This window comes from Leptonotus elevatus, chromosome 4 (assembly GCF_054856555.1).
Source record: "Leptonotus elevatus isolate MCC_2025b chromosome 4, RoL_Lele_1.0, whole genome shotgun sequence".
NCBI classification, from domain to species: Eukaryota; Metazoa; Chordata; class Actinopteri; order Syngnathiformes; family Syngnathidae; genus Leptonotus; species Leptonotus elevatus.
In genome coordinates this window covers 11,796,842-11,819,987 of record NC_141242.1, presented here as the reverse complement: position 1 = coordinate 11,819,987, position 23,146 = coordinate 11,796,842, and the positions used below count along the sequence as shown (strand labels likewise).

The following is a 23,146-nucleotide window of genomic DNA, read 5'->3' as shown; positions in this document are numbered from 1 at the left end:
TTGTAAACTACATTGTTAACATGATTAAATCCATTTCAATTGAAAGAGTCCTTACCTGCTAGCTGAGCTTGTGGCCGACTTCACCTCCTTGATCTTGACAACCCGTACCCCCACCTCCCACCCCGCCCCCACCCACCCACTCAAACCGAGGATTTGCTGTGTGGTGATCGTGCCCTTCCTCTGTACTCATGTGACACGAGCACCCTATGAGTGATCTGCACCAAGGAGAGCATGGCTGCTGTAGGACAGCTGGCACTCCATGACACAGTAAAAACAAAAGGAGACGAGACACATTTTTTTCTTTATTTTTTATTTTTTTTATTGCTGAAAACAAAACTAAGCTTCATCCAACACAAAATTGCCAGAACTCACTAATATGCTCTGCGGATTGAGGCTATGTCCTCACGTACACGGACGGGCCTTTTTCCACAAATACAGTGGAATACTATTTGCTTAAAAAAAAAAACAACTCTTGGTGTGCTTTCTGTAACGCCTTAAATTGTCACAAGATGGTGCCAAATGCCTGGCCAATCAAAAGTAGCAATTGGTGTCAAGGAAGTATGTTGACGTGATGTACCTCCCCCCCCCACACTAACATTTATGTTCATGTAGACGTAGCCTGAGAGAAAAACGTTAACGATGCATGCTACAAGCAAAGTAAAAATGCAGTGTTATTGTAAACACAGGATAGATAGAAAAACTCAATGGATATAAAAAGTCTGCACACCCCTGTTTAAATGCCAGGTTTTTGTGATAGGAGAAATAATGGTGTAAAAATTTGAACAGAATTTTGGTCATAATAGCCCGGCATTCGAACAGGGGTGTGTAGACTTTGTATAACTGCCTGCTTTGTACAGTCCAAAAAATATTTGAATACGTTTTTGGTCTTTGCATCGATTATATTCACTTCTCAGGGACAGCAGTAAGCCAATATATATATAAAAAAAAATACTTTTAACTATTCATTTATTTCTTACATTAAAATGGGTTAATTTCACACACGACATAACAAGAAGTGAGTTTAGAGTGATATATGCATGACATTTTTTGAAAGCTTCTCATTTGATGCACAATAGCATTAGCGTGAATGCTAGTTGCTCTGTTTTAACATAATTACCAATTTTTTTTTTTATTAATTGGTGTATTTAATGAATAAAGTGAGTCCTTTTAACGGAATTAAATAAGGAACACAAGCTATATAACACATTGACTTTTTGACTGTATTAGCATTAGCATCAGCGCCTATTCAGTGTGGTTGGAATGTCACTTTTTGGCACATTCATCCATGACAAGTCTTTAAAATGGTATGGTTCATCAAATTTGATATATCTCAGTTCAAATACTAACAATCAAAATACAGGTTGAAATGAAGTGTTTCCTCGCTTACCAGATTAAAAGCTGCATTCAGAGTGTTTTAAATATCACCCATCAGTAGAAAAGCCTTTCATAAACAATGTATGCAGTTTCTTGATCTTTATTCTAACTAGCCTTGTTTAGCTCGCCAAAAGCAGCACAGCGCATGCGGCAATAAGTCACACAACCAAACCTAGAAACTTTTCAACATGTTGACAAACACTTTAGCTCGCGGACTGACGCTGATTACAAAGTTGGCTCGGTCTCATCATGTCAGACAATTTTTGTTGTTGTTGTTGTTGTTGTTGTTGTTTAACTCTTCGAGGTAACAGGACAGTGTGGCTCATCCAAGTCATGTGATCCTCACTCGGCGTCATGCTTGAAGGCAGGCAGTGAATATTTGCTGAGAGTGAATAAAGGGAGAGAGACGGGTCAGACGCTGAGTTAGACCAGTCATTCTTATATAGATCCATTTTTAATAAAGGTTGGCAAACATTGAGTAAACGATTGACTTCAATTGCGTACGATGTGATACAATTACAATTTAATACCGCTTATGACAAATAAGATGTCATAGGATGTACTCTCTTATATAATTAATTATTATATATGATACCATTTCCTCCTCAAAGGATATGACACAGTATGATTTGCACCAAAAATCGGTGTTTATCAGAAATGCTATTTACAATTACGGTACAATTCGCTCCAAATACGATTCACTACAATTATGATGAAGTATGATTTGCTCCAATTAGGATTATGATACAAGTTACTCCAATCATGATACAATGCGATGCGATTCACTACATTTATGATATGATTTACTCGAATTAGGATCCAATATATTCCAATTGGGATACATTGACACCAAATACGAGTTAGAACAGTGTTTGTCCAATATGATACGATTTACTTCGATTACATACAATTCATTAAAAATAATAATTCACAAGTGTCATTTACTCGCTTATGATAGGATTTAGTCCAATTGTGATATGATTAGTTTTCCTCCAATTGAGATACGACATGATTTACTCCAATTATGAGTTAGACCAATGTTACCCAAACTGTATTGAGCCGAAGCACGTATTTTTTACAAAAAAAAATGTAAATCTCCCAGGACACCACCAAACTAAAATTATTCTGTGTATGGTGGCCACTATATATACGCACGATGTAAGTAACTGGATAATTTCTTATGGCACAGTGATTGGGAATCACCAAATGAGATGACTTTGTTGGCATCCCCATCTGTTCCTTTCAGTATGACTGAAAGGTGTAACCTTGTCATCTGCCCTTTACTTCAGTCCTCTGCGTTCTATTTCCGATAAAGAACAAACGCGATGGAGGGGGTATAGCTGAGAAAGCTATGTAGCCACAATTGACGTCCGGAGACCACTGTCGAGCAAAAAGTCTGCTCGAGTTGGTAGCATTAATGTTTTTTTTCATCGCCGTTGAGTGAATAAGCTCAAAGGACTTTCACTGAGTTGTCGCTGGCTTGCTGCTAAGCCGGTGAGCCGTCGGCCGTAATGTGACAATCAAGCAGCTGCACTATGGTATGCGTAAGCGACAGCCCAGGTGGTGGCGGCGGCGGCGGGCAACAGCACAACAGTCATGCGGACCCATTTTTTTTTTTTTTATACAGTACTGGGAAACAAGGTCAAGGTGATGGCTTGTTTTAGATTTAGAGGGGTGGACTCCATTTCCAGTGGACAGCCACTCAAAAGACACAAAGGACTTGGGTGGGCCGACGTGGTTCTGAAGGGGAGGGGCTATAAACCAGTCACGGGTCCTTTAAAGGACTCTGATGTGTATAAGCATTTACATTTGATGCGGCCGCTAATCTGATACTCTAATACTCGTAAAAAAAATATTTTGTAGCACAGTTTTCTCTCTGCACACTGACATCAATACAACACGATTTGTATCAACTTTACTCGCAATACAATACATATGATCGATTTTTTTTTCTATTCTGACAAACACAGCCTAGACAATTATAATTAGAAACTTACTTTTAGACAAATTTGCCTTTGACTCCAACCAACACCTGCAGCAGCACAGAAAAATGCATTCATCAGGTGGAGCATGTTCATAGCATTAAAAAAATAAAAAAAGAGTGTGTTTATGTTACTTTGGCTGGCGTCGAGCTCTTCTTGGTCTCCCACATGTTGCGCTTGTTACCGATGTCACTTTGCTTATTCACGTCCTGTGGCAAGTCAAAACAAAACAATTTACTGAGCAGGGATTTTGCTTTTACCTAGAGTGAAACGTCCATGGACGAATCATGTTAAGTATATTTTTAACAACACAAGGAAGTGGCCACATTTGCTGTAACTTGTAGCATAATCTACATTCTCACCAATAATACACTTGGCACACCAGTTATGCCGCATATGAACTTTTGGACCTTTTTTTCCCCCCAAAATAAAATTAATGAAAATTGCGTGTGTTTATTTTTATTTTTGGTGTCGTTTACTGCAACAAGATACACATTCTGCAATTAAAAATGTTCTTTGGCCAAGTAAGAAATAATTTTGTGTGCTCAAAATGGAACTGGCACAATAGTCAGTCAAGCAAAGATATACCATTATAATTTTTTTTTTATTAGATATAATGGAATGTATTGAATATTAATTGGATACAATTAAAAGGAAGCTAATGACAAAAAAAATCAAAGGCTAATAAACATGTGATAAAACGCTTTGAGAAAATTGCACAAAAAAACATTTACTTCAAAAGTACTTTTACTGTAAATATTTTCAATTATTATTTTCCTTACTATGATTTTAGAAGTCCTAAAAGCACTCAAACAGTGGGCATATTAAAGATATAAAAAAATGTGCTGTATACAGGCATCTCTGGAAAATAAGAATCCATTGCAAAATGATCACTTTCTCAGATTTTTCTATTACATATTGCATGTTTGAGTAAAATTAACATTGTTTTATTCTATAAATTGTTCTACTTAAACTGGATTACATTTTCAAATATTGTTATTTGAAAATATAAAACGGTATAAATACTAGGAATATTTATGTATTATTTCGGGTCAAAGCTGTATTATTGTACTGTATTCCATTTAATGCATATGTAAGTTTTGTGGGGGGGGGGGGGCATAAATGTTACGGTTTAAAGATGACAATTATCCATGTAGTGTAATGCTGACTCCTTTAAACACACGTAGATGAGTGCAGATTTCCAACAGGGGGAACTGTTGCCTCACGAGAGAAACGCAAAGTTATTGTCAGGAGGGCTAAAGATAAAGTTGACATTGTGGGTGTGTGTGGGGGGGGGGGGGGACACGGACGCAGAAGTGGACCATAAGCAGCTGCATCGCACATCGAGAACATTTTTGCATGCGCGCAATGTGACGTTACACATCGTTGGTCACGGCTTACTCGGCAGACGTGTCAGTGCAACAGCTTGAAATCAAATACTTCAAATGTGTGTAAGGCGAGTGCAAGGGCCGAGGATGATGACCTTTTTAACTTGCATTTTTATCCTTCAATCACATTGCACAGGCGATTCATTATATATCTTTTTGTAAACTTTAGAGCGCCTCGTCGTCCGCCTTGAGTGTGTGTACATGGAAAGGAGGTGGAAGAGTGAGGTTAAAAAACATCTTAAATGTTATAATATTAAGATAACATAATAGTTTTGAATTCTTCATTTGTAGTTTTTATTTCATTTTGACTTTTGCCGTTTTAATTCTTTATAGAGAAGGTTTGTTTTTTAAGTTTAGTTTTTATTAGTTTTCTTCTTCTTCTTTTTTAATAAAGTATTTGTCAAATTCAAGATTTAAGTATTGTAACAAAGTAAACTACAATTCCCAATACCAAAAATAAATACATTTAAAGTTGATGAAGTTGATTGAACCCCGAAAGCTAATTTATGATATCAGTTGACAAAGAGACAAAGGACATTTCTGCTAATATTAACATAAATTTAAATTAATTTTATAAATGTAATAAGTAGTTTCAGTTCTCTTAATAAAAAAATGCTATTTTATTTCCTTAACAATAATGTGTTTTTTTTAATTTAAGTTTTATTTAGTTAAGTGAGAACCCTTCATTTTGCATCCTGAAAATGTTGAAACATGATAGTTGACCGTGTGCAGCAATAATCGGGTTAAGGCGGATATTTTTTACATCAGCGCGTGGTTGTGCAGAAGGCTGCCACTTGTCGGGCCTCGCTGCAGGCTTTGTCGCCCCTTCAGCCGCCGGTGGCGCTTCTGATGCTGCAGGCGGCGTCTGAGCGGACTTCGCCATGCGGTTGGCGACGCTGCCTTTGACAGACACCGCATCCTGGAGGGGACACAAAATACAGTGGCGCCTCGAGTTACAAGCTGAACACTCGTAACTGAAATCAGTCGTATCCCAAATCAACTTCCCCTTATTGAAATGAGCGCAATGACGCTTTTCCAGCAATCGCACCTTCTTTGCTTGATTCTCAGACACGTTGCCGCTCTCCCACATGCTCTTGATGCTGCGTGTGCCCCCCGTGGGGATGTCAGCCATGAGAGGCTTGGGGGATTTTACATCTTTGTTCCCCTGCGGAAAGAAGAGACGTCTATTTTTTTATTGTGAGAATACGCTTGTAATACAAGAAGAAAAGAAAAAAACTCGTAAAATGAGGAATTAGCTTTAAAGTATAAAGTGTGGCTACATAAACCTAACAAAAACTACGTATGAATGTGAGGTGCAGCGTAGTGTGTCACCCACCTGTACGGCGGAGGCGTACTGTTCTAGTCTGCTACCGATCTTGGAGACGATGGGGGCGTTCGAGGTTCTCATGCTGGACAAAAGTCAGACACTTACGGACACTTCATTAGGCACACCTGATCTGCATTCCAACAATCCAAATTTCTCACCTTTTTTGAGCCGATTTACTCAAGAATTCCGCCTTCTCCCCAATCTGTGTGAAATAATAATACGGGGACATAACAAAATAGTCAGCTGCGAGGATTAATAGAATGACGAGCAGGTCAAGTTGTCCTGCTGATTCTAGAACAGTCTGACTTTTCTGTCCTGACAAGGTCGTTGTGTTAAGGAGAACATTGTATTGTCTGCAACTGAAATTGTGGCCAGCGTATATGAATCATTTCGGAGCTCCGCTGCAATGTTTGTTGCTTGCTGGAGTGCTTGTAAGAACATCTGGCCACGAGTTGCAAGCCTTTTATACAAACCGAAGGCAAACTTTGCAAGTGTGCCTCTCAATGTTGTACTACAAACAAACCCCAGTGAGATGTACAACTGTTGACTTGAGAACACTTCAAATAAGATAGCCAAGTACCTAGAAAACTCTGATATGGGAAGAAATGTTACAACTTTTACCAGAGTGAATTATCAACGATGTGAAAACAAATTCGTAATTTTGGGAGAATTAAGTCAGAATTTTGCACCCAAAAAAAAAATGTAGATAAAACTCTAAATGAATGAATTTTTAATATAATGAGTAAAATGTTGCAATTTTATAAAACGGAAGCTGCAATGTGAGGGGGCAGGGTGGATTTAACGGAAGAGTCCTATTTTCTTCACACCGTCTTGAACGAGGAAGTCGGAATATTACGAGAATTAAGTGAGAATTTTACAAAAATAAATTCAGGGGAAAAAGGTGAATTTTGAATGAAGTAATTTTGCCAACTAAACTTATTTTTTTAAATCACAATATGTATATTTATAAATTTATATGGTGGACAACATTATTTTGGAGTTATATTTTCTTTTAAAAAAAATATACATTTTGAGTTTGAGAGTTTTGTTGTAATTTGAATCAAGTGGTAATTTTACAAGAATAAAGTCATATTTTCATGAGAAAAGTGGTCAACGTTTTATAAAGTCCTGATATAACAGATTCATTTTTTTAAAATTCAAGAAAAAAGCTGTACTTGTATGAGAAAGTCGGAATTGTATTTTTGTTATTTTACAAGGAAATAATGCAATGTTAGGCTACATGGATTGTTTTCCTGTGGTCGCAAATTATCGTATTACGAGTAAAAACGTGATGTTTTCGAGAAGATGTACTTATACATCAAGATTCAAATTGTCAAGTTCTCAGGGAGAAATTCGTATTTGTTCCAAAAAGTCATCATCATCATATGTAAATCAAGTTGCAATATATTTTTATTTTAACGAGCAAAAAGTCAAAATGCCAAAATCATAATTCCCATGTCATTGCGCAAGAAGAAATTCCACGTTAAACGTAAAATTTTGTCTTGACCAGCATTGTAGGTAAACCCCGCTACAGACAAAATATTTTGACGCTTAAAATATTGCATTGGGCTCCAAGGTAACCACAACTCGTCCCCTTTTCCAATCTTGTGTAAACGGCTACCTTGGATGAGCCTTTAGGGCTGATGGTGAACGAGGGCTTGGCAGGCTCTTGCTCCAGCTGTTTCTTCTTCTCCGCAGCCTCCGCTCTCCTCCTCTCGATCTCCTCTCTCAACCTCTTCCTCTCCTCCTGCGCGGACATCCGCCGTCACGCCTTTTCAGAAGAATCCGCCAGAGCCGCCAAAATCCCTCCTCACCTGCTCCTTGCTCTTCTTGTCCTCCAGCTCTCGCTTCCTCTGCTTCTCCTCCTCCCCGAGGACCTTCCTCCTCTCTTCCCTCTTCCTCTTCAGCTCCTCCAGCTCGGCCTCGGCGTGGTGCTGCTTCTGCTTCATCTTCTCCATTTCCTCGCTGTCCGCGTCGTCCCGACGCCGCTGGAGCTCTTGCAGCTTGCGCTCGGCCTCCTGCCGCTCAAAGACATCCGGCCCCGCCGAGGGAGCGTCGTCCTTGCTGGCGAGATGAGGGTCATTTTACAAGAAGAAATATTTAGTATCAAGTGTGAATTATTTTGTCCCACTGATTGGATTTTGACATGTTTTCAGATTATTGGCTAATACAAAAAAAAAAAAATCAATTCAAATTCAATCGTATTCATTGAATTCTCACACACTCATTTTACCTAGATAGCTTGTCTGGTTTCTTCAGTTTATTCTCAATGAGTGCTCCATTCTGTTTGACTGCTCCAATCTATTAAAAACAAAAAACAAATTATTGTTACAAAATATAATAATTAAAGCAACACTACGGAACTTTCAGTTTACATTGATTTTGGCGCCGCCATATGGACAAAGTCGGTAACATTATGCCAGAAGGAAGACCACGTTTCTCATGAGGACGAGCGCATTGTGTCATTTTTGAGCTCCCGACATTCAAATTGACTTCCGTCTTTGTAACGAATGGGTGAAGGGAGAAGTGACGTATGCCTTAAAGCAGTCAGCACATTTCTAGTTTTTTGTGTGGCAGTGTTCCTACCATCCTCCTCAAAGTTGCTTAGTGCCAGTAAAAATGATACAGACCCCCTCAGGCCATGGCAAAGGTACCATTCAACTAGTTTTAAGTCGATGTTTCATTAGAAGAGTTATGAAAATATTGTATTAAGGTTGAAAAGTTCCTTAGTGCTACTTTAAAAAAATTTGAGTATTAGAGTATCCCTCGCTGTAAACTGGCCAACAGCAGAACCCAGGGTCTTTTTTTTTTTTTGTGCTTTTGGTAAAGCTTTAAATCCACCCGTGTTGTGTTGTACGAGCTAGCTGGCGCTAAGCTAACCTTAAAGGTTCGTCTCTCCGGTCCAGCGTACGAGTTAGCAAAATCTCTTTATGCTAGGCGTCAGAGGCCAACATTTCCATACGCACGCAATGATTTTGGAGTGTGACTGCGACGTTGCCGTTCCGACATTCCTGTGACACGAGCGCACACGACAATATGGTATGATTCATTTGAATCCGAAAATTCGGATCCGACATTTGTTTTTAATGGCCAATGCGCATCTCAAGCCGAGTCACCATGCAGCCCTAATATACGTATATACGGTATACTGTATAGTACATATACAATATATATTTTCTTTTAAATGAACAAAATGTCTTTACCTTATCTTTAATCCCGACTCTCTTTAGCTTGTCGTCCTTTGAACATAAATATATGATCGATATGTCAAATATGCATATTTTATACAGGAAAAATTTGGTTCTTCCAATCAGTATCGTGAATACGTAACAAACTGTATGTAAATCATCAAACCTCATCTTTCTTCCTCTTCTCCTCCATCTCTCCCTTTTTCCATTTCTCCTCCTCTTTTTTATTCTTCTCCTCTGCTTCCCTTTTCTGTTTTTCTTCCTCTTCTTTCTTCTTTCTCTCTTCCATCTCTCTCCTTTTCTGCTCCTCCTTCTTTTTCTTCTTCTCTGCCTCGGCTTCTTTCTGCCGTCTTTCTTCATCCTCTTTCCTCCTCTTTTCCTCCATCTCCCGTTTATCTTGCTCCTCTTTCCGTTTCTTCTCCTCCTCCAGCTCCCGTTTTCGTTTTTCGGCCTCTTCCTCGTCCCTCCGGCGTTTCTCCTCCAACTCCCGCTTCTGCGCTTCCTCCTCTTCTTTTTTCCTCCTTTCCTCTATTTCCCTTTCCTGCTCTTCTCTCCTCTCCTCTTCCTCTATCATCTGCTTTTCCTCCATTTCTTTCCGCTGCCGCTCCTCTTCGTCTTCTTCCCTTCGCCTTTCCTCGTTTTCTTCGTCCTTGTCTACTGCAGGAGCAACCTCCTCCTCCTCCTCTTCCTCGGCTTCAGTCTTACCCTGTGAAAGAATTGTTTTTCTTTCAGTTTGCTGGATGAGATGTTACCCAAAAAGTTTTTGATGAGAGCGCAAACCTCAGTTCTGGAAGTTAGCGTGAGTGTCACCTCCACCGGCTCCTGTCAAAAGAATCGAAGAACACACAACTGTAAACGAATGGAGACCTCTGCCAAGGCTTGAGCAGCGTTAATGAATCAGAATTATGTCAAATGTATTTTTTTATTGTTTTGTGCTCAACAACTGCCCAGATTGTGCCAACGCCTTGAGATAAGCAGAGCTGCAATGTTGTAGAATTCACCGATCTACACACGAATCACCAGGTGTAATTGCTCGGCTTCGTGATGAAGCGCTGCCTCCCCAAGTGAAAATACGATCAATCAACTTTAACTGTCTTTAACGGACATGTCACACGCCCTTTTTTCTTAACTCAAAAGTACACTCTAAAAACTGTTGGGTCAAAAATTACCCAATTTCGGTCAAAAATCGATTCAATCCGATACTTGGGTCAATATCCTGCGATTGACTGCCAAACAATTCTGTGTACCCAACTTCTCTCACCCAAAGTCAGTTGGGATGGGCACCAGTTCACCTGCCACCCTAAACTGCTGGGTCTTTGTTTAACAAGTTTAACAGTTTTAAGAGAGTATTTTCAAAACATGCTAAGAACTAGGGATGTGCCGGGTATCCGTACAACACGAGTATCCGGTACGGATAATTTTTATTTTTTTTTACGAATACGAACATAACATATATAATTCCTTATTATCTGTGTTCTCTTTTTCTTTTTTTCTTTTTTGTTTTTCTCCGTGAGGTTATTGGCCCAAATGTATCTCTGCCAGTTGGGTCAAAAATACTCCAATTTGGATCACACAAGGGACAGATCCAATACTTGGGTCAATTTGAGCCACCCAACTTTCTGGGTTGTTTTGCACGAAATAACCCCAAAATGGGTTGTTTTGTACGTAACAAACTTAAACAAAACAAAACAAAAAGTTGGCTTGTTTTTTGTTGTTGTTTTTTTTTGTTTTTACAACACAACCCGAACAATTGGGTTAAACACAAAGTCGACCCCTGTAGTGGATCTGTCTCATTTTGACCCAAATTGGGTCTAAAAGGGACACACGGCTACTGGGGTCATTTTTTTCTTCACAAAACAACCCCAAAAATGTAATGATTATTTTGTGCAAAAAATACATTAATGGGTAATTTCAAAGTAACACAAATGGATGTAACCATCTTACTACCTTCATTGTATCATCTTCCTCCTTCCAAGAGGCGGCATCAAGCTCCTCCTCTTGGACTTGCTCCTCCTCCTCCTCCTCCTCCTTCTCCTCCTCTTCTTCCTCCTCATCCCTCCCTCCATCAACGTCCGCCTGGTTTTCCGGGGAGCCCTCAAGCCCGTCGGCTGGGGCAAAGCTCGGGTCCAATTCCTTCTGCCTCTCGACGGCCTCCTGCATCCTCTTCTGCCTTCGCTCCTCCCTCTTTGCCAGGCGCTCCTCCAGAGCCTGGTCGTCGTCCACCGCCGCCAGACTCATGGCGGAGGCCGCGCTCTCCGTCACACTGCAAGTACAGAATGGAAACGGTTTCAGCATCGAGTGTGTTTGCTCTCCTTGATATCAAATTTAAGGTCCATGTACTTGTGGCACTATTAGTGTGGTATTATTTGGTACACTAATAGGACAACTACATGTTACTAGTGAATCACAATTGTGCACTAGTGACATAGTCATTGACTGCTTCACTAACAGTACTAGTAGCATGCAGATGTCAACTACTGCCTTGATTCTGAAAGTGTAGACATACCACTAGTGATACACAGGCTCCCTCTAGTGGTAGGCAAATACAGTTTAGTTGTATTTAACTTTTAGATGAGCTGAATTGTCTTACTAGGACAAATAGAGTACTAGTACATGACCTTCCGGGGGATATCAAGGATATGGGGGGAAATTATTTTCCATGATTTCCTACTCGTTGGCGTTGACCACGTCGCTGCTTCCGGATTCTTCCGATTCTCGCATCTTCTTCCTCTCCTCCCTGGCGCGTTTCCTTTGCTCCCGAGCCGCCTCCTCGTCGTCGTCGTTGGTGTAGCCTATTCTGTAAAGACGTCGATGGAACCTCATAAATTATAATAGTAAAATAATAATTGACCTTTTTTAAATGACAGTATATTGATTATTATTCATTTAATTGTAATTAATTTACTGTATAATTTCATAATGTGAACATTTTTCATTTTACTTTTTCATTTGCAAAAAAATGTAATGATTAAAATTATTGCATTGTGTTGATAACGAGTTGAATTGCGAAATTATTCACTATTTAATTAAATAAAAAGTTAAATGTGTGTGTATAGCATGAATTATTTTACTAGTATGTGTGAAAGAAAAATAAATGGGGGGAAATAATAAAAATAATAATAAATGCAATAATTATTACAGACCCCTTGTTGATGTAAATGCTGAATGACAAAAAAAAAACTACCATGTACATTTTAAAAATTCACCATTTTCTACTTTTTTTTTTATTTATTTTTATTGCACACACATTAGTGATTCATCATAAAACTTCCAAACAAAATGATTGGTAAACGTCAGCCTACAAATTACACAGTGAGTATATTTATGCATATTAACTTTGCAATGATTAATTATTCTGTATTTCATATAAAGTACTACAGACCGAAAAACATGGGGGGAAAAAAAAGTTTATGTATACCTGTTAATGATAGAAATAACATCCAGTAAGAGGAAATGAAAAATCCATCCCACCATTAGCTCGTCCTGCTGCAAGTGGAATCAGTCTTAACCACTGTATAAAAGTTACTTTCATAGGATAAGAACCATGAGGACTGTTTGTTGACACTTGCGGTATTTTGGCAGCCGGGCAGTGAGAACGGGATTACGAAAAATCCCCCATCAAGATTATCCGAGTGAAAGCTGTAATGAAACGCGCACAAGTGAAAACATCGGGGCCCGATGGCTGAAGTTTGACTCACTTGTCGCCCTCCAGGCGCATCTGTTCCCTCCTCTGCCTCCTCAGCTCCATGCGGCGGTCAAAGTTGTCGTCCATGATGGCCCGAAGATTCAATTTCTTTCTGGGAGGAAAAACAAACAAGGAGAATTTAGGAGATTAAACAAGATGACTGAGACGTGGGCCTTTTTTTTTTTTGCGTGCCCAGCGCAAGTCTGACTGCGCGCGTGGATGCAGTTTTCGAAGATGGGCTCATTGCCGTTGTGGGAGTGAACACCGCCAACTCACTACCTGGCCAATCAAAGCGGCTCCACTCATTCTTTTCAATGCCACACAGGAGAGATAAAGCTTTGATATTGCGGAAGCAGATCTTTCATGTCCCTGTGTGTGAATTGTCACTTGCCCGCGTGCTAGTCTAAAGTCTAGTCTACTTTCTGTCACCAAAATGTCTCATTATCGGTTAGTATTAAGATAGCATTGTTTGATTGTTTCATAAACACGACATGTATTGCTCTTTATTTGATGTTTAGTTCGAGAGTTGACATCAAACAGGAGTGACAATAAACAGCTTGAAAGCCTCATCATATCTCCAAAAAAAAATATCTAAATGTAGTCTGTAGTCATTGTTTTGTATGAAATTCAACTAAATTCTCCCCCCCAAAAAGCAGATGAACTGAAACCCTTTTGATATTCAAGTTAATCCGAATAATAAAGTATTTATTTTAAACATGTGAATGGAATAAGATGCAAATACCTTTGCCCATAACAAAATTAGAAAACAACATTAATAATCGTACATATTCACAAACAAACCAAAAAAGGATTCACCATACAGACGTCACACGAGAGTAAAAAAAAAAAAGACATAAAAAACACAAGCAAATAAAATTGTAATGAAGTACCGTAACAGTAGCCCAGCTTTAGTCCAGGGACGCCAACCCCGCTTGTCGCCATATATCAAACCCGAGTCTGGATTGTATCTCACAGGATTTCTGCTCCGTCTTCTTCTTCCAGCGACTACCACAAAAGGAAAAGCTGCTGATTCTGCCTCCTCCTCCTCCTCCTCCTCCTCTTCTTCCTCCTCCTCTTTGCCTCTGCCTCACTTTTCACAACTTTTTACTACAACGTGCACTTCACAGACTGTCTCTTGCTACATTTCATGTATCCCCCCCCCCCCCCCCCCCATCCATATTGGTCAATGTGTTTACACGTTGTACAGCATGTGCACTATTAAATATCCCATTCACTTTCAAGTGGAGCTATTTGACTTTTCCCAGAGAGACTCGTTTACTTAACGCACTTCACTCCAACGAAAACAATTTGTTTGCATTTTTTTGGAGGGAGTCAAGTCAGAAATTTTCTTTACCTTAATATGTTCTATCCCCACTGGTCTGAACACAGTATTCTGGTTAATTTTGCGTGTATGGAATATGAATTACACCGAAAAATCCACACCTTTCTTACCCATCTCAGGGGGCGGCCATTTTGCCACTTGTCGACTGAAAATGACATCATCACAGTTTCTCAGGCCTCCGGTCATGACTCATCATGGCTCAGCTTGCAAATGTCACATGTCCAAAACTCAGAAAGCAGGGTGACCCATGATTGGTCGACTCGTTACCTGAGCCCTGAGAAACTGTGATGTCATTTTTATTCAACAGCAAGTGGCAAAATGGCCGCCCCCTGAGATGGATAAAAACAAGTGGATTTTGTTCCTTAATTCATATTGCATAAACACAATATTAACCAGAATACCATATTTAGACTAGTGGGGCTGCATAGAATATATTGTCAAGAATTATTTAATATAATATTTTTTTGGGGGGGTGGGGGTTGACTTCCCCTTTAACTCATTCACTGCTATTGACGGCTATAGACGTCCAAAACTCATTTTAACTATTTCTATTAGTTTAACTTTTTTTTTTCATTTTTGTTAACAAGAATATGAAAACCCAGGAAAAATGTATTGTACATTTAGACCAGATATAAAATTTGTGATTAATCTCGAGTTAGCTACTGAAGTCATGCGATTAATTACAATTAATCTTTTCTTTTTTTGTAAAAATATTATTTTTTATTTTATTTTATTTTTTATTTTTGAAAAAAGATTATAAAAAATATATATATTATTAACAATTTGGTCGACATGCGATTTACATTTTTTAATTGTAATTAATCGCATGACTTCAATCTGACTTATATCTGGTCTAAATGATATGACAATAATTTTTTCCCTAGGTTTTCATACTCTTGTTAACAAAAGTGGAAAAAAATGTTAAACTAATAGAAATAGTTCCAATGAATTTTTGACGTCTAAACCCGTCATTGGCAGTGAATGAGTTAATAAGGCTATTGCTAATGTTTAGCTGTGTGTTATGTGTGTATTACAGTTGCTAACAATAATGCAACTGTACTTGAACTGTGAGTACTTTTCCCACCTCTGCTAGTCACTAACCATTTAGATACTGTAGATTACAAGGAATGAAAAAAGCAGGAGCAAGTCTGCCTTATTTATTGATTAAAGATCTTCAGGGGGAAAAAATACATACATTTGGTAGCGTGGTGTTACATGCTGCTGCATTTTCCTGGCGGCAATCGGGAAGTTCCAACAACAATTTAAGAGTCTGTACAATAACCTCTTTTGTCACCTCTGCTGTTGTGCCTGTCCATAACCCACTTTTTATTAAAACATTACTTCTTTTTGTACAAACTGTAGCTATTGCCTGCTTCCAAATGAAGATGACTGCTCTCCAAATCATATGAATGATTTATATTCACTGGCATCCCCGTCAAAGTGGATGAAGCAATATGAAACCAAAACAAACCCTGATCTCAAGAATCCTTTGGGAAAACAACCACGCAACGTTATTATAGCAGTTTACAGTGGAGATCGTGAGCTTGATTGACATCATCCATTATGCTGTGTTTTGTTATTGTTTCCACAGCTTAACTCATACAGTAGATAGTGTATGATCATTAATAATCAAATAAAAAGCCCACCAACAGTGATATAGAGAGATTTGTATGCAGTGGATGATGCCATATACAGTTACAAACACATTGAAACTTTTATTGAATACAGCGTAAGGGAAATACTGGAATATATTTTTTCATGAGGACAAATTTAACAGTTAACTAAACAATCTCTCTTCAAACGATTGCCAACTTTCACAATATTGCATATTCTTCAAAGCTGTAGCATAAAGAGAATACCATGGTTATAAACTTGCGTATTAGCATTATATTTTTTTTTTAACAAAAACATGGACTGTTTTAAACCCTAGAGCCTCTTTGTGATTCAGCGACATTTAATACCTTAAAACCGTAGAAACTTTCTTGATACCAAAATGTGTGTTAACCAGCGTATAATCAGAAAATAGTCAACAACACATGCAGCATGAACACAAGCATAAACCCATGTTACGTAGATGACTATTCAGTAGTTAAATTAGTCAACACAAACAAACCACCATCAATTGAAGCTCATTAATAGTATTAGCTAGCATGCTAGCCTAAATAGCATGCTAGCGCAAACTGACGTACATCATGCATGGGCAAACAAATATGCTAGCATTAGCACTTTACACAAATGACACCATTAATGATGTAAATCTAACAATATTTCATAAGATGGTGCCAAAGTGATACTTTTATTACTCTGTCCTGAGCACAAAACGGCTAATGGGCACATTTCTCAGTAAATAACGGAGGTTCAAACAAAATCAGGAACACAAGCGCAGGCATGCTAACCACTATCCCACCGTGCTTCCTATCGTACTTCATCGAACAATGATTTGTTGGGTTTCTTTTTCATGGTAATAAAAGCAAAAATGCAAAAGTGATGATGAAAGACTTATTGCTGATAATAAAAGACAGGCAGCCGACAAGACGTGACGGACCTCTCAGCCTTGTTAGCATTGAAATCTCGGGTCTAGCGCACGTAGCAAACCGAAAAGGAAGAGTGCCTCGGAGTTCTCCTGATTGGCAATCAATTAGTTCTGTCAGGACTTAGTCGGTAGTTATGGACACACTTTCACTGTTGGACAATAACTCTCTTATCATGCCAGAATGCAACCGCATAAACAATTGTGAGTGTTTTCCAACTGTACACACCTGTTCCACACACATCTTAATCAGTTAGTCCACCCTGTAAAGGCATTTTTCTACGGTATCGCGTCAGGCTTTACGACAAAGGAGGCAGCGCACTTATGGATGACAGCTTTGCCCCCGAGAAGCGTTTACAATCTATCCAAAAGTCACCGCGGCGTCTTCAACATGACCAAACATGGTCACCTGTGGGGAGGGAAAAAAAAGTCTCTGACCAGGAGACAAATTCCAAACAGTTTACATGGGGTGACATACATACTGTCGTCGGGGCCTTTTAAAATGTTTGCGTACACTCGAGTTGGAAAGAAGGCTGTTTTGTTTTGAAGTGGGTGATCGCTGGATTCTGGAGGACTCGCGCTTCAGTTTAATGTGAAATAAAAGGCTGGGGGCGTTTAATTTAATTGGTAAATAAGTGGGCTCCCTCTAGTGGTAGATGAAAGAATCACTCAGTAAGTCCAGATCAGTTGTTAACTTTTATGTTCAATAAATTTCCATTTAAGAACTATTTGTTATTATTTAGGTAAAAAATATATATTTAACTTATATGTGATATATATATATTTTTTTTTTAATTTTTTTTTTTATTTATCCTAACCGTAAATCCAAACGAATTATGAATGTGATTCATTTTTGTCTGATTTTGTAACTTCAGCTCTTTAAAATGATCAATATTGCTAACGTGAAATTTTACCTTGTGGCCTTGCCGTAGCCGCTTTTGGACAATCGAAGTCTGTCAAAAAAATTTTTTTTTAATTCCTTGTTATTTACTTGATTGAATTATACAATTTGGTTAAATGGTTTTAATTCTATACTCGGTTATTTTAGTTTTTATGCTTTCTGCAAGATCATTTGCCAATTTTCATGTACTGTAAGCTTCGTTTCCAAAAAAAAAGATGTTAAAAGTCTGAAGAGTAAAAGTTATTTTTTTAAGTTGTTTTTCAAATCTGCACATTGTGGAAACAAACTGGAATTTGAAGGTTTAAAAAATAAAAATAAATGGAGATTCTATGCTAAACATAAGAACTTAATGCAGTAAAAAAAAAAAAAGATGGCCACAAACAAAATGGTTAATGATCTAAATCTACGTTTTTGAAATAAAACCTGGGCCTTCTATGCTAATGTATTTACTGATGGTTATAATAATGCTTGTAGAGCTTTTTTCTTTCTTTTCTTCAAGTCTGTAAAACTTTTGATAAGCGCCAGCCTTCAGCATGAGGAAAGACGCAATTGCAATTTGTTTTCTTGCTTGGTGCCTGACAGGACAGCGCAAGCCATCATCTGGCCCAGCTGTGCTCTCCTTTTAAGGAAGCACGCAGCCGCCCTTGTTGTTCGCCAGTCCCAGCTTTGGCCAAGCTGCAAGGCCATGGATGGAGAGCACAGTTTACGCTTGTGAATATTTGCCGCTGCAACATAAAGTGACAGTCCCAAAATAACCTATTTCCATTTAGATCGCAACGAATCAACATTCCTGCCGCTTCCTCGGGGGACTAAAAGTATGAAAGGGGAGGCTGATGGGACAAATGTAACGTCAACGGGTTTAACAATTATGAGGCTAAAAAGTTATATTCATCATCATCCATACAGGACAAATCTACAAAAACAAACAAAAAAATCATTCATTAGAAAATGCTATTTTAGCTGACGAGAAGACTTTTAGTCTTGTTGCGCGGCAGAATTCGTAGGGCACAATCATGACTGCCCCATAGGCCAGTTGGGCAGATTGCTTCACTGCCTCACATGGACTAGAGAAGAACAATGACACTGTTGTTAAAATAGATTCATTTCCACACGCCATCACTGTTGTCAAAAACAAACAATCATAAATGCCTCATAGGGCAAATTAAAAAAGAATCATTGTGCTAATTTTGGACAGAGCATTCCATTCACTTCCCCACACAGATGAGAAAGGACATGAAAAGTTGACAGAAACATAATAAGGACATTAACTCCAAAAATAGTACTCTTGACTTTGATTGAGCAATTTGCTCATAACTTTTTCATTTTTTTCTTTTAAGGCTTTTCTCACCCCAGCACCATCTGCTGGACGTAGTGGGGCACAACATAATCTGGCCATTATGCTGCTACAACAAAATCGTATCGAAAATCATGCTAAGACAAATGAAATCCTCCCTAAATGTCGAGAGTGAGACTTTGAAGCCCGCTCAATAGTTGCTCTATTTCGTCCCTGCTGCTGACCCCGTTGTTTTGTTTTTTTAATTTATCTTGTGACATTTTAAGAAAAAGATGTAGAACCGATGTCAGACATGATGAATGACTCCATAAAAAAACAAAAATGTTCAGAGCTTTTCAAATTCAAAACGGAAAATCTATCTTTAATACCATGTAAGGAATCCGTGTCACTCAAGATGTTGGTCCAGTGTGTGTGTGTGTGTGCGTGTGTCCACTGAACACAACACAATTTTGTCGAATGTGATCTAAAGTACTGAACTCGATGTATGCACGTATTTGCACATCTTCATCAGTCTTTTTACACTTTCATTTCTACTTTGTTGTCAGATGACCTCTATAATTGGACAAATAATACACAGCAAGTAAGATTTCCTTATGTCTTCTGCTAAAGCATGAATTTTTCTTTTCATTGCCTAATTTTTGGTCTTTTTTTAAAATCTATTTTTAAGTGACGAAATCTGACTTGCGCTGTAAATACGGGTAACGTGAGTGGCAATTAAATCTGCTTCTCAAAACACAAAGCAGCTGGAAACTGAAGTACAAGGCCAATTAGATGTCACAGTTTGAGTCAATAAACGCAGGAAAAGCATCGTAAAGGACCAAGCAAGAGACTTACCCAAACAGCGAACCACAGTGAGCAGTTTCCAACTTGAAAACAGCAGCAGGAGAGCAAGCAGAGGTTTTTAAGTCCAACGTGAAAGCTTGAGCCCCGCCTGCATGCTTCACGTTGGATTTGTGCATGTCCTTTTTTTTCAGGATGCTATCACCACCACATAAAGTGTGACTTATTTTGCAATTTATTTTGATTCACATAAGTAACACAGTGCATCGTAATTTCATGCATTAATGACATTATTTTTAGCCACTATTAACATAACACAGCTAAACATTAGCAATAGTCTCATTCACTGTCATTGACAGCTATAGACGTCAAAATTCATTTGAACTATTTCTTTTTAGTTTAACATTTTTCCATTTTTGTTAAAAAGAGTATGAAAACAGATTTTTTTTTGTACATTTACAACAGATATCAAATTTGTGATTAATCGTGAGTTAACTAGTGAAGTCATGCGATTAATTACGATTACAAATTTTAATTGCCTGATGCCCCTAACTTTTAATAATTGTTCATTTTTCTTTTTTAATATTTTTATTTTATTTGTAATAATCTTTTATATATATATATATATATATATATATATATATATATATATATATATATATATATATATATATATATATATATATATATATATATATATATATAAGGAAAAGATTATTCAAAATTAGGGGCGTCAGGCGATTACAATTTTTAATCGTAATTAATCGCATGACTTCACTAGTTAACTCACGATTAATCACAGATTTTATATCTGATCTAATACAGTAAAAAAAATCTAGATTTTCATACTCTTGTTAACAAAAGTGGAAAAAAATGTTAAACTAATAGAAATAGTTCCAATGAATTTTTGACGTCTATAGCCGTTAATGGCAGTGAATGAGTTAAAGGGGAAGTCACCACGTCAACACAAACACAGCTCAGGACACATTAAGACTTTAAATTTGTCGTATTTTTTACACAAAGTCTCTTCGTACTGTAATGAGTTTTCCTGTACCTGCTGAGGCAAACGTTACTTTAGAGCAACACAAATGAGCATTTGGTTTTCGTTGATTATGGCGGCACCTTTGGACGAAAGCGGTATTGTTTTCCCTTGAAAGAACCACATTTCCCATATACACGCACACACACACAAACGCTGCGCTCGCCCTCCCTTCCTGCGATGCATTCACAAGCATTCGTAAACAAGAAAGCGCACAATGTTTGAGTGTTGTGTGGCTGGTCGGGTCAGTGTGGAAGGGCGAATTATCAAGCTGATGGCTTTTTATTGCTACCACGCCATTTTCCAAAAGCTAAAATTAGCATAATTATTTTTGATTTGAGCATGGAAAGCTATTTACAAAAAAGAGCCGAGTTCCCACAAAGGCAGCATCGGTTGGAAATCCCCCTCGTCTTTCACTTCACGCCAGCGACTGTGCTAGCCACATCCAGGCAGACTTTTTATCATTATTATGGGGTATATGCCACGGAGGAGGCGGGACTTACGACTTCCTGGTTTTCACACATCAGCTTTGTTTCCGTTTCCTATTTGCGACCTGTGGGCGTCCCAGTTCTCAAGCTTCTGCCTTTGCGCTCACGCGGTTTGGGGGCGCGAGTGTTAGAACACGGCCAACAAAAATCATAATTTCTTGGGGTGTTTTGTAGCTTCTGCATGATAACAGTAATCGCGCGTAAACGTTTGATTCGACTTCCTTCTGGAACGACTCAGGAAAGAACGTATGCCGTAAAGCATTGTGCACGTTTGTAGTTTTTTGTGTGTGTGTGTGTGTGTGAGTTCACACCATCCCACCTCAAAGTTGTTTAGTGCCAGTAAAAATGAAGATATGAATTGAAGGTTTCATACTCAGCTCAGACTCTGGTAAAAGCAAGTAAAGATAAATGTTTTTTTTAAATGGCCGGAATGAATGGATGGATCTTGACTTCCATTGCACATGAACGGGTACAGAGCAACGAAATTGACTGAACATGCACAAACTTCACAGTAAATTCTGTAGAGTAAATTTGACTCTAGAGTTTGACAACATTTTTTAGAGTAATATTTACACTTAGAAGAGAGTAAAATAAAGAATTGGGAAAAAATAAAAGTCACTAAAGGGTTGAGGAACAAACTCATGACCTACAGCTTGGGAGACAGCCGATCTACTCCCTGAGCCTCGCAGCTCCCGCTGTGTGTTAGAATATTGTTTGTGTCAGCTGGAATCGTTTAACAACGAGACCAAAAACAATGTGTTTGGTCTCCTCTTGGATATAAGCAAAGAGGAGGCGGGGCATAGTTCAGGTGGTTCAGTGGCAGTCTCCTAAGCTGAAGGTCATAAGTTCGATCCTCAACCCTTGAGTAACTTTATTTATGATCATGAGTCACAACCAATCACGAGCGATGTTATACTCAGGAGTGATGGTGTACTCAGCTATTTTTTCTTCTCCCCCCCCCCTCCCCCGGATAGTTTCCGTGAAGACAACTGTGTTTGTAATAGTGATGTGTGTGTGCGCAAGTGACAAAAAATAACAAACAAACAGTGTTTGCTAAGCACGTAGCGTGTTGTGTATTGGTATAGTTAGGGTTGACAGTAACTTGCAAATTGGCATTAAATAATCGCTTGGCCTGATAACTGCTCAAACGTCACAATATGGATTTGGATGATGCAAGATGGAGGCATTAACAGACAAATGGCCGCCAAACAAGGACCGTCATCGAGTCCATTTTGTGGGTTAAGGTCAAGATTTTTTTATTTTTTTAGCCAAAATAGTTTTTGAGAAGATCTGATAACTTTCAGTTATGTTAGTATACATGTATTATATGTACAGTGCAAAACACAACAGCTTATTTAGAAAATAAATCACTGAAAAACAAACAAAAAGCTACACACAATAGCAAATCCCCGAAACACATTCACAATGAAGTGTTCGTGCCGGGAATGGTAGGAACCTGAATTCCTTCTTTTTATTCTTGTACGCCGACGTAAAATTGGCCAGTTGACAGAACATTAAAATATAGGAGAATAAAAAAAAAAGTATACTTACATAATGATCAAATTACAAAAACCTACAAATGTGCTGACTGCTTTACGGCATACGTCACTTCCCCCTTTCCCCATTCGTTACTAAGACGGAAGTCAATTTGAATGTCAACGCACGATTACTGCTTTCCTGGCAGAAGCTGCAAAACAACTGAAAAGTTTTGTCTGAGGACAGAAAAGAGAAAAAGGGAAGCTACCCGGATAAAAGGACAGCCAAGGATCAACATTGGCCCGGCTTTCGCTCGCTAGCGTGAGCTCAAAAACAATGCAATGCACTTGTC

General features: G+C 38.5%; 1 protein-coding gene across 3 annotated transcripts; it reads right to left on the bottom strand.

Annotated features, from left to right (window-relative positions):
- Positions 1-299: 299 nt before the first annotated feature.
- Positions 300-19,917, bottom strand: cald1b (caldesmon 1b). Of its 3 annotated transcripts, none has more exons than XM_086074931.1 (17): positions 19,846-19,917; positions 12,958-13,056; positions 11,931-12,056; positions 11,207-11,522; positions 10,040-10,081; positions 9,426-9,965; positions 9,275-9,310; positions 8,305-8,372; positions 7,886-8,135; positions 7,693-7,818; positions 6,230-6,273; positions 6,081-6,153; positions 5,793-5,909; positions 5,508-5,663; positions 3,491-3,565; positions 3,372-3,406; positions 300-1,756 (listed from the first exon to the last, which is right to left on the bottom strand). In XM_086074931.1, exons 2-16 carry the CDS (start codon positions 13,029-13,031, stop codon positions 3,374-3,376), a joined length of 2,076 nt encoding a protein of 691 aa, XP_085931057.1. In that variant the 5' UTR covers positions 13,032-13,056; positions 19,846-19,917; the 3' UTR covers positions 300-1,756; positions 3,372-3,373. The 3 variants fall into 3 exon arrangements, with proteins under 3 accessions (XP_085931057.1, XP_085931058.1, XP_085931059.1); XM_086074932.1 differs by lacking the exon at positions 19,846-19,917 and adding an exon at positions 13,835-13,949; XM_086074933.1 differs by lacking the exon at positions 9,275-9,310.
- Positions 19,918-23,146: the final 3,229 nt, after the last annotated feature.